Source organism: Chelonoidis abingdonii, chromosome 5, assembly GCF_003597395.2.
Source record: "Chelonoidis abingdonii isolate Lonesome George chromosome 5, CheloAbing_2.0, whole genome shotgun sequence".
Lineage (NCBI taxonomy): Eukaryota > Metazoa > Chordata > Testudines > Testudinidae > Chelonoidis > Chelonoidis abingdonii.
The window spans coordinates 16,785,898-16,802,908 of record NC_133773.1 but is presented as its reverse complement, the minus strand read 5'-3'; the positions used below and the strand labels follow the sequence as shown (position 1 = coordinate 16,802,908).

At 43.0% G+C, this 17,011-nt stretch overlaps 1 protein-coding gene across 2 annotated transcripts in view; it reads right to left on the bottom strand.

Moving 5' to 3' along the window:
• CFAP299 (cilia and flagella associated protein 299) overlaps positions 1–8,221 on the bottom strand; it is a 403,900-nt gene extending 395,679 nt beyond the window's left edge. The window contains exon 1 of one of the 2 annotated variants that reach the window (XM_032796851.2): positions 8,092–8,221. In XM_032796851.2, the coding sequence (XP_032652742.1) occupies positions 8,092–8,211 (120 nt within the window). In that variant the 5' untranslated portion in view covers positions 8,212–8,221. Of the gene's footprint in view, positions 1–7,608; positions 7,881–8,091 lie in introns of those variants that run through there. The other variant, XM_075066772.1, reaches the window with a different exon arrangement.
• Positions 8,222–17,011: the final 8,790 nt, after the last annotated feature.

Sequence of the window (17,011 nt, the reverse complement as noted above, 5' to 3'; positions counted from 1 at the left end):
ACTCTGTTTATACATCATACTTTGCGCTGTTGTTTTAATTGCAATTATTTCTGCTATTAAAATGTCATCTCTAGAGTGGAAAATTTCCCATCTCTGGGAAATGGCAAGGAGTTCAGTCCCCTAAACATATGGAAATCTCAGGATTTATGTAGCTCCCCAGCCACTTGCAGGGCAAGGAGAATTCAGGGGGCAGTGCCCGGTCTCTGCACAGCACCCTGAACACCACATTCCACCATAGCTACAAAGCTCTACATAACTGGATGCCCAAAACTTCAGCTTGGGGTTGTTTGTAGCTGTATAAAGAAGAACTAAGCTGCAGATCTGATCATATGCAACTTGGGGGTGATTTACATTCAGAAAACCCAGTGGCTGCTCCCTTGATCCTTCATCTTCATTTCTAGCTTCCCAGGACTGTGGTACCAATATGAAGGGGTATTCAGAGAATTGAGGGCTAAGGGTAAAAATTCATCACAGCTGCTTTTCTGTCACTGAAAGTGTCCCCCCTAATTTGGTGCATTTTGCGGCTCCCTTTTCTGCAGAGCTTGCAACCCCATAAGCTCATCTATCCATAAGGTCTAGAAGGGGAAAAGCTGTGAGGAAAGGGAAAGCATATATAGCCTGAATGTACAGTCCTTACACGGACAAAACTTTATTTAAGGCTGTAGGTTAGACCCAATGAGCACATACTTTTGTAAAACACAACAGTCACCATCCCACATCTGCTTCAGTATGTGTGTCCTCCTTTTCTTTAGTATGAGTGTTGAAACAAAATACAAAAAGTGAACTAATGCTTCCACCTTGTGGCAAGAGACCAGAACAATCTATCAACAGACAGTTCATATACTTGAGTCACAATTAGGGTGACCAGACAGCAAATGTGAAAAATCAGGACAGGGAATGGGGGGTAATAGGAGCCTATATAAGAAAAAGACCCAAAAATCGGGACTGTCCCTATAAAATCGGGACATCTGGTTGCCCAAGTCACAACGGTAAGAAGATACTTCCCTCTGTTCTGTGGTGCAGAGGGGAGGAAATCAAACAGAATTAGGGAGTAAAAGAGGAGGGAAGTAAAATATGGGGTGGAATCTCTCGTGGAAGTTTGTGCTGCTCCTCACACTAACTTCTGAGTCACTGCTTCTTACTCCCTTTGGAGGGTGGTAGAAGAGTCTAGCTGTGGACCAGGAGGCTAGTGGCAGCACAGCCAGCCAACTGACCTTCCTGTCAGGGGTAGGAGAGCTCAGGATACAGAGCACAGGTAAGGCACTCCATATGGGTGTTCCAGTGATTCTTGGGTTGGGTGTGTTGGTAGATCTCTGATTCTTAAGTGTTTGTGCTAATCCATCCCCTTGAGAGAATAACAGGTCCCAATTCCCACTCGTGGAACTAACTGAGTTCTATACAAGTTTTTCTCCTCTTCTGCCACTTTTTATGTTAAAGGGAAGGGATGACACACAAAGCACTGGATGAGTACCTATATGAGTACCTGGATGGTGTATTAAAATTCTGAAGACATAAATAAGTTTAAAGATCTCAAATATATCAAACACTAAGTTTTCATTAAGCACAAGCAAAAACCTTCTGTGTGAAGCCAGTAAATAATGTTTTAATACAGAGCCAGCAAGTCCTTTGACAACTTAACACTCAGAGATTGAGTTTCTGCTTTCTGAAGCTCTGTACATTTGGTATCTTTATGCTCTGAAATACTAGTCTAGAAATAGTCAAGAACTGCCATTCAGTAATTGCTGCCACATGAGCTTTTTGTAATCCATGCTGAGTTTCTACTAGTTGACCTGGCCTTTTCCATGATATTATCATTTCATATCATCATACCAGCATCATGACACCACCTCATTTATTTTGCCAATTCTTCACTATATTAATTTGCTTGTAAGCAATAAGCCTGTTCCTAATCCTTTGCCTGTTTGTGTCTTTTAGACTTTTAAGTCCTAGAAGACAGGTTGTCTCTTATTTATGGCCACTTCCTGCCACGTTCAACTTTTAAGATATACTCTTGCCCAACCCAAAGTTATGGGCTTGATGTAGGAATTACTGGGGTGAAATTCTATAGCACACGTTGGGCAGGAGATCAGACAAAACCACCATAATGGTTTCTTCTGACCATAAAATAAATAAATCTTTGAATGTGCAGGTAAACTGCTGCAACCGCAGAGCCCCACTGAAGTGAGTAGGACTCCAACAAGCACTGTGGCATGCCTGCAAGTTGTAGGCTGCAGGTTCTGTAGTTGGGCCTCAATCTTATTGGGAGACCACAATGCAGATGTTTGATATTATCACCATTCCTGGTATGCTAATGAAATGCCATAACATAGCGGAGAAAAGATAGCATCAGGAGTAGCCTACAGCTTGCAAGACTTTCTTCATCTGTCTCATTTTATTAATTATTTGTATTATAGCACTGGGGAACCCCAGGCATAGACCTGGGCCCATTGTGCTAGGCACTGGACAAACACAGAACTAGGTGGCCCTTGCCCCATCCAGCTTGCAATCAAAGTGTGAGATAACAGACAACTGATGGAGGGAGACAGACAGACCGAACAGGGAGTACAAGGAAACAATATAGGTCAGCATGGTAAGCTATGGGATCAGCAAACCAGCGGCTTAACTGTTACGTTTTCGGAAGGCGTCTCATCTTCCTTCCTCAGCCACAGAATGTGGCTTCACCATTGCCTGCAAGTAGCCAGGCCACTTTCAGGTTTGTCTCTTGTTTAACACAGCTAGCTCATGATTTTATTGTGCTCTAAATTAGAGATTTAAAACACCCATACACAGGAAAGCAGCCCAACCACTTACAAAGTGTTGATAGTTCAGCGCCAGGCAGGAGGCTGCAGTTTGAGGGATGGGGCATATCCTTTTGTATGAGCACCTAAAAAACCCTGACAGGCAAACTGCAAAGGGAAATACCATTTTTGTCCTCCATCCCATTCACCATTGCCCACTTTTCAGAGATCAGGAAATGCTGACAGGTTTTACTTTGATTTCAGAAGCTAAATGAGGATCAGTAGCTCTCTACCAAAAGGAAGTCTTGAAGCGATCAAGATTGGAGGCCTAAATCACTTTGGCCCTGTGAGAGGGTGGCTCGCCTTGTGGCATGGCCTTGCAGGCCTGCTGCCCTCTTACTTACCCTCTTGCAATGGAACTGAGAACAAGCTACCTCCTTTGTGGGGCTTCAGTTATTAATTCCTTTAACAGAGTACAACCAACCCCTCCACCCCCCAATCCTTCCTCATTAACCCATCAACTCCAACCCTTCTTGTGGCTATAAGGCTAATGTCAACAAGCATCCTCTCTCAAGTTCAGGAGGCCCCAGCTCTTCTCCCCAGGATGGGTTACCATGGAGGAAAAAAATTCACACTCTTCAGATAAGGAAGCCCCAGCTCTCCTTTCGGAGCTGGGCATGCTTCAGGTCAGCTAGAGCCCTCAATCAGTTTATTCCCAGCAGGCCCCTTTTTATTCACTCCTTTCATTTATCAGCTTGGTGAGGCAAAAAGGCTGCAGTCCTCCTCATCCTCCTACTCCTGGAGTTTCTGAGAGCTTGTCTCTCTAGGAGCCAAGACCAGCTCTAGGCAACAGCAAAGCACGTGCTTGGGGCGGCATGATTCCAGGACAGCATTCCAGGCAGTTGCGCTCTTGGAGGTTTTGGTGGGGTTTTTTTTGCTTGGACAGTTCTGCTCTCAGAGCTTGGGGCGGCAAAAATCCTAGAGCCAGCCCTGCTAGGAGCACCTCCCTGCAACTAAGCTCTGGAAACTTTGTAGTAACTGTCAACTGCCTAGATTGCTGGTTGGCAGCTAATTGCTTACATGGTGTCCAAAACTGGCCTGTTCTCCTTAAACGAGCCTGTAACGGGTAGGCCGGGCTCTGATTCTCCTCAAAGAAGCCAGGGTTTATCATCCAACTACAAAAGCATTGTATGGCAACAAAGAGAGATGTTTGCCTACAGCTGCAAACCAAGATGAATCTGCGATAGGCCCCTTTGACAATCCCAGCCTAAATCATTCTACATGTGCACTGGACATGATAAGATTTACTTTTCATGATTTTGTCTTATTCCCCTAAGAAATCAGTTTGCTGTTGTTTTACACACCAGAAAACGTTGCTGCACAAGTCAGCCCCAAAGTGTTGTTTCAGTTTGCAACTGCGGATAGATACCTGTATTTGGGGCCATACAATTCTTCTGTAGTTGGATGATAATCACGTTAAAAGGAGAGCCCATACAAAACCAGTAACAAACAAACAAAAAACCAATGTTCATAGCAAAGGATTTCTGGACCAGTTCAGCACCCTGAAGTTAGCCCGTGAATAAAACACTGTTTTGGCTAATTCTGTCTCACACTCAGCTTCACAGATAAAGAGGGTGGAAAGGTCATTCAAATTTGTCTTTTCACCCCATCTCTACTTCACAAAACTGGACTTGACAAGCTTCAATACTGTCCTTAGTGCTTGTTTACACACAAGTTACATTGCTTTAACTATAACGGTACATAGTTAGTTGGTACAGTAACACCCCACTTCTAACAGGGATGCAATTACAATGGTAACGTATTTTATACAAGTATTGCTTATACCTATATAGTAACGGCAACAAACTATACCTGTATAAGGTACCAATATAAAGTGCCTCCACACTGGTAAAAGTAAAACATTACAGCCCTAACCAAAATATTTATCCCGGTAAAAAAAAAAAAACCCCACATTTAGACCAGGCCTGATGGAGCTATGCTAATGAGGGCATTTTCCTTTAAACAAAGTAATGAAGAAAGACTGCTATTTCAATGTTTTTGCCAAAAGCCATGTCTACACTGCAAACTTTTCCTGCTATAGCTATGCCAGCAAGCAGTTGAGGAGATGTGACTTTGTAACCAACATAATTGTCCTAGCAAAACCCCCTAACGTAGATGCAGCTTATAGTTGCAAAACTACGCTTTTGCTGGTATAGCTTACATTGCTCGGAGAAGGAGAGACGAGAGTAAACTATCCCTCCAAAAAGCGCGGTCTTTATGGCATAAGCTGCGTCCACACTAGGGGCTTTTGCCAACAGAGTCAGTTGTCAGTTACGTCCATGCTAGGAGTGCTTTGCCAGCAAAGTATACCGGCATACTGCTATACTGGCAACGCATGCCTGGTGTTGACTTTGTCTAAGATTCTCTTGGGCTGATGGGCACCCTAAAATGATGGTGAGATAGCACGGTACATGTGCACACGCTGCTGAAATCATTTCACCAAAGTGTCATTCTAGCATTTAGACTGGCAACCAACAAAAGACTGCAATTTTCCATCTCTATTGTACTGTACGTAACATTGGGGCTACACAAATTTTAGCACTTAATGCTTGATAACATTTATATGAAAGCACAGCCTGGCTTCCTTTACTGGTGATGATTTCAGAAACTAACTGCTAGAAGAACAAGAAACACAATCAGAAGTAGTATAGGTAAGTTCCTCGCAATGACTTTGGAAAGTTTAATAAAACTACAAAATAAAGAGCTGCATATTTGGGATTTAAAGAAGCTTTAGCTCCTCCTCTGTTTTTTACTGCTCTAGCAGTATTGACATTTTCCATGGCAACATTAATAAACTTGCATACCTTTTATAAGAAACAAGAAAGCTCAGCATGAATGACTATGACATGTATCAAATACTGAAATATTCAGAAAGCAACTAAGGATTTCACAAAAGAGCTGCTACTGCTAACATGTCAGAAAATGACTTCAAGGAAGTCACTGAAACATGATAGCACTACTGCTGACTTGGAAAGAGGATTTGTTTTTTCCACCAAACAGCTACTCAAAAAGCATTATGGCTCCTTCTCTACAGGAGGACATAATTTTTAATGATAGTGGAGATGCAGTTAGAGTTAGTGTTTATCTGAAACAGACGATAAATATGAATGATCCTTATGATGAATTCTCAAAGCAAATGTGCCATTAATCAACAATAAAGGCAAAACCAGTCCAGTCAATGGTCCCTCATGTCCTTTCTATCTCAATCAAGGGTGTGATATTTCTCCTGGAGAGGAGCTACTGGGTAGATTTATTAATTTTGCAATATATCTATTTTTGAAAATTAGATTCCCAGTGGCGCTCTTAACTCCCCGTTCCAGCTGAATTTACCTAATTCTTATCCTTCCATCTTATTTCTAGCACATTTCACTACTCATTCTCCCATCTCCTCTTCCATTTTGGCTCCTAGACCACATCCTCCCCATTCTTGATTCTACTATGAAGTTACTTCCCTCCACCATATGTAATTCTCCCAAACCCATATGTTCTGACCTTGTCCTTGGCTATCTATGGTACTTATAGGGCCCATATTACCATATTATCTCAGCGCCTCTATCTTTTGATACATTTATCCTCAAAACACCTCTGTGAGGTAGGGAAGTGCTACCACTGCCATTTTGCAGACAAACAATGGAGCACAGAAAAGCTAAGTGACTTGCCCAAGATAAGCTAGGAAGTGTGTGGGGGAAGCACAAAATTGAACCAAAACCTCCTAGACTAGTGTCTTGCCACTGTACCATCCTTCTCCAACTCAGCACCAAGGTACTAAGCACTCAGTAGTTTCAGAGAGTAAGTGTGGGAGGAGGAAGGGAAGAATGAACAAATAGAGAAAGTGGGCCATGCAGTGAAAATAGGAGAAAAAACAGAATACAGGAAAAACAAACAAGGGAAATGCAAGAAAACATAATGGAAAAGGAAGGAATGCTGCTGCGACATGTAAAAAGGTTAATTTTTCCACAAGGAGAAATGTAGTGAAAAAAAAATTATAGACCAAAAGGAGAAAGAGAGAAAGTGGAAAAGGAGGTCAAGAAAGATAACTTAAGAATAAACATGGCAGAGAATAAAACGGAAAAAATACTTTGGGGAGATGACACACATAGCGGTGAGCTTTTGCGAAATACATTTAGTTAATACACATTATTCCCCATGTTTTATTACAGTTCTCAGGAAGACATTCAACACCTCCAGCAATTTCAGAGGGATGCAGGAGTGATGCTGGAACACAGTCCCTGATTTCTCACCACTGAAGTCAATGGGAGTTTTGCCATTAACTTCCACAGCACAGAATCAGGCCCATATTTGTTCCATAGTAGGCTTAATTAGAATTAATGATGATCAGGAAACTAAAAGGAAAAATTGCTTCACTATTAAATTATCCTCATAACCAGTAATTCCCCACAGCTCACCAATTTGAAGCCCATTATTAAATTATGTATTTGCAGAATTCTCATAGAGAAACAAGGTAGGTGAGGTAATATCTTTTGTTGGCAAGAGTGACAAACTTTCAAGTTTATACAAAGCTCTTCTTCAGGTCTGGCCCAGAAAGAGCTCTGTATAAGCTCAAAAGCTTGTCTCCCTCACCAACAGAAGTTGGTCCAGTAAAAGTTGTTATCTCACTCACCTGGTCTCTCTAACATCCTAGGAACAACACCCCTACAGCAACATGGCCAACAACAGACTTCCCATAGGCCGAGACAGCATAGGCAGATGCCTGGAATAAATATATTAGAAATAACTTGAAAGTAAACTTCAAATAAAACTCAACATCTATAACAAGCAACAATTTCTAAAATATAAAGGTAAAAGTCACTTGCTACAAATTTCTGTACCTGTTACTATTAACACCACAGATTGGGGAGTGAAAGAATTGTAGCCATCCAGTTTATACCTCATTATTATATGTTCTTGTTTATATTTCCCATCTCAATGGGAGGTGGGAAAGAGACTCAGTGAAGTCAGTTTCACTTTTGTTTATAGTCAATTTCACATTCGGGCTCCTTGGAAACCCTAACCTAGTGATGCCAGCACTGAGGGGAAACATTTGATTAAAAATAATTGCAGCGGGGGAAGGGGTGATGGGTGAGGACTGTATGGGGGGGCTGCGGGGGAAGGGTTTTAGGGGGGTTCCTGGGAGCCTGCACTGGTAGAAGGGCAGCACGGGGGCTGCCTGGGGGAAGGGCTCGATAGAGGGCGGGCTGGCTGAGCCGATCAGTGCAGCCCGCGGAGGGCCGGGCAGGGCGGGACCGGCTGTGCCCTCTCGGGCCGCCCCGCAGCTGCTGCGCCCCCCGCCCACCTCCAGGTAGAACAGGTCCTGCGTGGTGATCTGCGAGTCCAAGTAATCGTCGTAGCTGTTGAACTGGGTGATGATGTGATCCAGGGCGGCCCCCGCGTCGTCCGCCTCCAGCGCCGCCATCTGCACCGCAGGCCGGCGCGACCCTAGCAACCGGCCAGGCCCCGCCCCCTGTGCGGGGACACCCGCAGCCTCCCGCGGCTGCTGCTCTCTGGGCGCGTGGGGCAGCGCGGTCTGTCCGGCCTGCGCCTGTGCAGTGTGGGGCAGCCTCCTCGCAGTATATAACCTTGTACTCAGTGCTTAATTCGAGCTCTGGCCCCTCGGGGCTTGCTGGGTCCTTATGAAAGTAAAAAAAAATGACTTGAGCCCTGGCACCCGCTTTCATTATAAATGAAGCACGGGTTATAATACTGTGTATTACTTGCCTAGCTCTTTGGGCAGCTGTGTAAACAGGAATAGGTGTATATACATACTGATCACCCTTTGGGGGGTAGTGCTGAGTCTCAAAAGTGGGCAGAAATTGCTCCCTCCCTCTAGGCCTAATCAAGCGTTTGGGCTTTCTTCAAGCAACATGCACAATTCTATAGCAGTTACATGTCACCATGTGTAGTTAGTCATGCAAGTGGCCTAAATATTAGCCCTCACCCTCTTTGTCTGAAAATGAAACAGAAAAGTATCAAACCCGGCTACTCCACTCCACTAGTTTTCTGACCCTTATGAAATAAGAATTTGGAACATGGATTTCAGATTCGCTGTGCCACTGAGGTCATCATGTGTTTTACATCATATGTTGAACAGCTGGTTTTGAGAAAGCATGCATCATCCCACTAGGCAGGCATCTACTACAACAGGGGCTTGATCCTTCACCACTGAAATAGATTGGAACTTTGACATTGACTGCAGTGGGTCTGACATAGGAGCAGGAAGAGTCTCCATTCCAGGTTCATATGAAACTAAGACCTTTTGATGTTCACAAAACAAAAATGGAGGAGATCCACCCCACAATAACCTGAGTGCTTAGGACACTTCCCTGGGATGAAGGAAACATGGGAGAATATCCCAAGCAAGTGTCCTAACCACCCAGACATTGGCTTATTCTGGGATGGGTTCTCTCTCCATCTCTGGTGGAGTTGTTTGATTTTGTATAAATAATTACATAAAATATTCATTGGAACAGGGACTGGAATGTGGGTCTGCAATGTCTCAGCTGAGTGTGCTAGCTACTGGACCATGGGGTCAATCTCCTTTGGCCTGACAAATATTTAATTAATACAAAAGTGGAACAGCTCCAAGAAACAATTAAAGAAGTCACACATCAGCATAGCCCAATGGTTAGAATGCTCAGCTACAATGTAGAAGAGCTAGGTTCAAGTCCCCTCAGAAATACACAGAGTAGAGGTCTCTGTAACTTCTGCATCCCAAATGAAGGCCAAAACCATTGATGTCTCTAGAACTTCCATCCTGGAGCCTAAGAAACCTTCCTGGTGAAAGTTTAATCAAAATTGCCTCTTCAAAGGCAAGTTTCAAGTTTGATGAATTGGTATTTGCCAACAAAAAACTGTTTTGTCATCATGATTCCCAACCAGCTTTATGCAGGTGGTCAGACTAGATAATCATCGTGGTCTCTTCTGTCCTTAAAATATATGCATCTTCTTTCTTCTCTGACTGAAACTGTCTCATTTAACAGAATTTTTTACATTAAAACCAAAGCATGCCCTTACTTAGGCCGCAGTTCCACAAAGCCTATAAGCACGTGCTTAAATCTAAGTATAAATCCACTAGTAAATGAACTATTTTGAATTGAAACAGGTGTAACAGTACACTTTGTCCCAAAGCATCCGAGTCTTCAAACATATCTCAAGGACTATGAAGGGAATTCAAGATGGAACCCATGAGCATTTACTTCTGGCTGACTGGAAAGCTTTATGAGCCAGCAGTAGGTTTTGCCTTGTATAAACACTGACAATTCCTAAACGGTTTCTTTCTGGGGAAGAGGAGAGGGAAGATTCCTAAAACAGTCTGTAATTCCCACCTTGGCCAAGCAAAGATGGCTCCTAGCTGAGAGTCACAGATGTGTTTAGATTAGATTCTGCAGGATGTGCGAGGTCACTACACTTTTAAATTGACAGAACTGAATGCCTTGTTTTAGAAAGCCATGATTTAGATGCTGCACTAGTCAGACAGATGCTGGTAAAGCCCTGCATACCAGTGCTGTAAAACTTAAGGGGAGCAATCACCTTGAGGTGGAGGAAGCTGACGGTTGATATAAAATGATGAGAAGGAAGACAAGCTCTTTTTCAGCAGCACTAAGATTACCCAGAGGAAGAGTTATCTAATCCATCAAAATACATTTTATTGACCATTTGATTAAAAAAGAAATGTGTAGGTTTCCTGTGAATCACCTTAATGTGGTACAAGCTTGTGGAATTCTAGGAATGAGAACTTTTTACTGGTGGTCATCAAATAATGATGGATGCTAGAAATAGTGCACAGCACAGTACTAGAGAAAGCCAGGAATTGTCTCAGAGTCTTTTATCTGTTCTCCCATCTATGATGCTCAATTAAAAGGACAGTGTCAAGCAGTTTTAGGGTCCCAAAATAAACTAAACACCTATAAATAGTTGTGAAGCTTTATATTAAGAGAAAAGTCTTCATAATGTTATCAATACATTTGAACATTCCCCTAGGAATTCCCAGCAATATTATGCTAATGCATGAGAACCAGATGGGGAAACTAGCAAGCAAAAGATGAAGTTAGCTAGTGTGGATTCATTATCTAAGATGAGTGGCATGTAAGAGACTCTGGCTGCATGTAGTAAAAGATAACAAAACATGTAAGGCTATCTACTATGTTATTAGTAACAGGTAGTTCAGTTTTTAGTACATTGGCTGTCCCATTAATAAGAAGTGCACTAGCTACTAGTGATGCCTTTTTCTTTTAACTGTTTGCTGGAGGGCTGTACTGATTTTTTTTAATGTTTTCAACTTTGTATTGTCATTCATCAAGTAATGTTCCCCACTAGGGCTACTGGGAGTTAAAAATACTGCTGCAGCCTTTTGATGCAGAATATGAATCCATTCCAACTATGAAAGGAAACCAATTAGGGAGGCAGTGTTTTGTCCTTGGGTTCTTAAATCAAGACACTTATTAAATACCTCCATCTTAAACATCCAGTGGCTCCCAGAGAGAACTTCATAGGCCCCAGCTGTGTTTTACCTTTTACCCCATGCTGTGAGTGTACAGGTCATTAAAACAAAAAAAAACCACACACTATGTAAATACTTTAAACATTCAAGCATGAATATTTTGGTTACAAAGATGGAGATTTGCTGTGTGCCTTAAATAAGTCACTTACTCCCTCTGCAACTCAGATGACTTGTGTACAAAAAAAAATGATGTAAGAGTAGCCTAATTTCAGAGTGTTGTAAGAATTCATGTTGGTTGATCATTGAAAGTACGGTTAGGTCCTCAACCAGCTTCAGTGGACCTATATTGATTTACACCAGCCCCAGCTCTGACGCAAAAGGTGCTATTAAAGTGTGAAGTAGCAATCAGAGGAAAGGGTCATGTAAGAAAAGATGCTTCCCATGAATTTGAAAAGTGATTTGTCCAAAATTTTAATTCCTGATAGTTCCATCCACAGTCTCTTTAACTGTTCCCTCATGGAAAAAAAGGTCACATTCTCTCCTATTTAGGCCAGGGCTGTCAAAGTCCCAGACCGTGGGGCATCTGCAGCCCGAGAACCTCCTTATTGCAGCCCGTGGAAGAGAGGCGCATGCAGATACACTGGACTGCCCAATGTCTGTTGCAGGTGCTGTCCCTCCCAGCTCCCCTTGGCTGGGGGAGAGGGACAAAGATACCATCACTAGTCTCCGGGCAGGCAGCCATGGAGACCGCATAATTAGTTGCCGGGCAGAGTCAGCATAATTAGTTGCCAGGCAGAGTCAGCCATGGAGGCATCACCACTCTTTTCCACAATGAATATAAACAAGTCAAAATACTGAACACAACTATCCGGTGCACACCTTGCTTCAATCCTGAAGGTTTCAACTGCTCAGTTATGGAGGCCAAACATCAACTAACTGACAGAACTGAGGTGTCTGGCAAACACTAAAAACTCTCTGGCAGGCAAAGAATTGCATAAAGTTGTATGACAGTTTCATTATTTCTAATAAATTCAAAATAAAAAATATAAACGTTTTCTTTTTTGAACACCATCTTCAGTGACATTATCGGCCCGCTGGATTTGAAGACTAGCTCTGGCCCTAAGGTAAATTGAGTTTGAGACCCCTGATTTAGGCACCAGTATTCATCAGGTTTCAGGCATTTCTGCGATGTAATCACTAGACAAGTTTTAAAACCTCAAGAAGCACGGCCTAATGAGTATAGTTGCCATTTATTTCACCAATATATTCATCCTTTAAGGAACAAATGTAATTGTCAACCTGATTGAGTCAGGAAAAGAAAACTGGAAAGGGCATAAATAAAAAGATTCTTGCACTACTCACTGAATGTCTGGAAGAGTTTGCTAAGTGTTACCTGCCATGACCTCTACTTGGATCTTTTTCTTACCATTAGTTTAGAATGCTGCAAGCCTTTGCACAAAGAAGAAGCCCACGGAAGGCTAGAATACCCACAGAAAGCTAACAGAAAAGGAATTGATGAGCTCTAGAGTGCCAGTGAACTGTCTGTTCCCATTGTAGGATCTCTGTCACTATCAGACAAGGCTCTCTCTTGAATATGTATTCTTGGTTTTGGTCCACAGTTTTTAAAACCTGAGATTTGGAATTCTTCCCAAGCCACAAACATTCCAGTATTGACAAGAGGACAGGGAAGGGTTCACAAAGACAGGAAGCATGTTACGTGTGCTACAAATATCACACCCTTTAGTAAAGGGGAAGTCTCTCTCAAATATGGCAGCAGAAATGGAAAGGTCTTAGGCATTGCAATGCTGAGCATCATGGTGCCTAACTTTTAGGCACTTAGAAAAATCACAGGAACAACATGGTAATCTACAAAGCTGAGTTAGGTGCATAAACTCCCTATACAATGGGAACTGTGCCCTATGGTCTTGGATGGATATTGAGTCACCAGTATGTCTGGCCCATTCAAGCAAGAGGTATTTGTCACCCCTCCTCAGCTAGTGAATTACCATATATAATTTATTGCTCAATGGTCTGCCTTTGCAACAACATAGAAAAGTCAATGGAAAACTATTAAAGCCAAATTATACACAATCAAAACCACTTGGAGATAAAAAGGAACAGACAGACGATTGCCTTGTCTGGGAATGAAGACAAAAGACATGCAGTATATCACAGGGTGGAGAAAGATACACAGCATCCATTCATGGTGGAGACATCTCCTTGAGCCGGGAATGTTACGTGAAATACTGGATCCTGGGAAACCAGCCAGCTCTGCAATAGACTTAACTAATAAATCTACTTTATTAGATAGGAAAGGTAGCTATTAGTAAAAGTAGACCTTATCTCTCTTTTTATTATTCTGTTTTGTATTGTAACCATTTGTTTCCATCACTCTAGTTTCTGCTGAAACCTCTACCCTTTTGTTTTATACATGCTGTGTGTTATATAGGAGTGGTGACAAAGTAGAACTAGTAAACTGGTATACACTGCTCCTTTGGAGGCAGAGGATCAGGGATCTCAGAGTAGCTAGTGTCAGTGGCTGGATATAACAGAGGAACATTTCAAGGGGACTCAGGTGCACCCCTTGTTAACCTGAAAGGCATAGACGGGTTCCATAACCCAGAGGATAGTGCTTGAGTGGCTGAAAGGCTGGAGAGGTAAGTGAGCAAACCCCCAGCTCCCACAGGCAAGACACCATCTCCCTAGAGGAAGTGGGTAACAAGGTGATTCAGTCCTGGGTATCCCAAGAACCATCACAGGGCTCCCTCTTATTGAAGCTGTTGCACTGTGGATAAATAATGAAAAAGTGATTGGAGCAGGGGGACTGGGGCCTGCATCTCCCACATTCTAGGTTGATGCCCTAATCACTGGACTATAGAGGGAGACAACAAGCAGCATGCCTGGAGGCAGGATAGGCACCCAGAACCTTTTACTGTGAAAAACATAGGTACTGTTACGTGCCTAAGTGCTTTGCAGGGACGAGACACATACACAGTGAGTGATATGGCTTTTAATGAAGGTAAAGAAAACACACCCGCAACGGGGACTCTGCACGTTGCTAACTCAAAGCAGGGAGCGAGTCCAAAGCAGCAAAACAAATTCTGATAAATATAACTTTATGCTAATGGCATGTAAAGCAGCTCATACATAGGCATGTGGGAGCTTTCCCACAACTCGGCTCTCTCTTATGGCAAAGGGCCAGGCTTTTCCAAACACGCCGGGCTTCCCAGGCTAAGCAGTTCCAACCGGCTACAAACAGCATATGCTAGTGTACAGCAACCTTTAATAACCTGTCCTTGAGAAGGCGAACAGCCTTAGCTAAACCGTAACAAAATCTTCTGCAGTCCCTTACAGGTACCTACAGGGTTTGGCATGAGTTTTGTGGATTGCAATGGAAATAAAACTGGGTTTGTCTACACTACCCACTGGATCAATGGGTAGCGATAGATCCAGTGGGAGTTGATTATCCCATCTAGTCTAGACGTAATAAAATCGACTGCCGAGCGCTCTCCCATCGACTCTGGTATTCCACCGGAGCAAAAGGTGCAGGCAGAGTCAACAGGGGAGCATCAGTCGTCAACTTACCACAGTGAAGACACCGTGGTGAATAGATCTAAGTATGTCAACTCCAGCTACGTTATTCACGTAGCTGAAGTTGCGTAACTTAGACCTATCCCCCCTGCACTAGTATAGACCAGGCCTAAGTGCCTTCATGGATCCTACCCCGGCTTCTCTGGGCTTCATGACTTTTGCCTTACATCCCTGCAATCTATGCAAGGTGCAGTCTCAAAACTCATCTGCCTCTGGTATGGCCAACCCACCTCATTCTCTGGACTTGTCTACACAACAGTTATTTTATAAATTTTTCCACTATTTAACCACCTGTGCAGCTGGTGTAGACAGATGGCCAGCAGCCACTGGTGTTTTAACAACCACATCACCCAGGCTTGCTCTGAGCAGAGTCGGATGACAGTGGTTAGAAGATGGCTGGCTGCAAGGAGCAGCAATAATGAGAAATTTTAGGAAGACAGGGTCTTATCCAGACACTGCTTGAGGAAATGGGAAGTCTTCATGATGAAATGTGACTATGACCAAGGTTTTTTCTTATTTTCAAATTAGATAGGCTGGATTCTGCAATCCTTTCCCATGAGTAGCACAGAGTTCTGTGAATAATTCCATCGACGTCAGTAGGATATACACGTGAATAAAAGTAGTAAGCCAAAGTCCTAAAGGCATGAGCCAAAGTCCACTAAAGTCAATAGAAAGACTAGGTTATTTCAAATGGCCTTTGGATCAGGACCTAAGGGAAGTTTGTCCCAGCCCGGTTGCTTGGGCTGATGCAAGGACAAAGAACATTTGGATTTCATGCAGCCTTCAAGGCTTGCAGGTGAGAGAATTGCCAGGTCACAAGACTGCCTTGGCCACCCATCCTCCTACTCTTTACCCTCTCTCCTTCCTCCAACCAAAGGCTGATTCAATCTACAGCTCACCTCACTATACTGCTTCTGCAGGGGCAATGCAGAGATTCCCTATGCTAGTGCAAGCAGGTCATAGAGCAATAATGAATCAGCCCTCAAGTGTGTATATATTCTCCTTCCTTATGGTCTCTAATGGCTTATTTCTGTATCCTGGGCACAGGACTGGCTCCAGCTTTTTTGCCACCCAAAGCGGGGGAAAAAAACCAAAAAAAACAATTGAGCTCCTGCAGAATTGCCTCCAAAGAAGAAGAGATGGAGTGTTTGACTCGCCGCTGCCAAATTGCCACCGAAGCCGAAGTGCCGCCCCAATACCAGACGGAGTGCTCCCCTTTCTATTGGCCACCCCAGGCACCTGCTTTCTTTGCTGGTGCCTGGAGCCAGCCCTGTCTGGCAGTACTGCAATGGTTTCTTTATCTGGAAGCCAACAATGCATTAATAGGTTTGCTAATGTGACAAATATCCCTAAATATCGCTTACAGACTAATTGGGTGGAACGCAATAAGACATTTGCACGTTCAACTTAATAACCCAATTGTGTTGCAGCGAGGAATGGTTTCGACACAGAATTTATTGTATCAATTTTAATTATGAAATAGCTTGTGAAATAGAGCTGTGAGTTTGCTTTAATACATTCAGAGTCTCAATCTCTGGAGAACGGTATTGTTTCACTATTGAAAAATCGAAGGCATAAAGCACAATCCAGCTCCTATTAAAATCATTTAGAGGACTACCTAGGCCTTGGATATAGCCCATAAAGTGCACCCTTTGAATGGACCTTTTCCTCTTTCTATTAGAACCCTACTAGTAGTAACATCAGGGAATCATGAGAAGTGTTGAAAGCCCACAACTCCAGTTGAGTAAGTGATATCCTGAAGTCCCTACTCTGTTTTTACCTAGTGGAGTTGTTGGGTAAGCTCAGTGTTTAACCACAAATCTTACTAAAACACAAGATGAACCTTCACACTTGAAAGAGCAAACCACACTGTAAGTAAAACAGAGTTTACATGAATGTTGCTTGCATGCAGTTCTTGGTATGAACTGGTGTGCAAGGTTAGGGCTCAATCTCATACTCCATGCACATCGGTACTCTCATTTAAGTCACAAATGATTTTTAAGGGGTTACAGGATTGGGTCCTGGGTTTACTCACTGTAGCCATTACATTTATTTTGTATTATTTTTCCTAAAATGCCCAAACAGTATGCCAAATCACAAGAGATGCTGAGCACACAAGATTTCCACTGGGCCAAGCCCTGAAGGCCTTATTTATACAAACTCCTACTCAATTTATCTGAGTAAA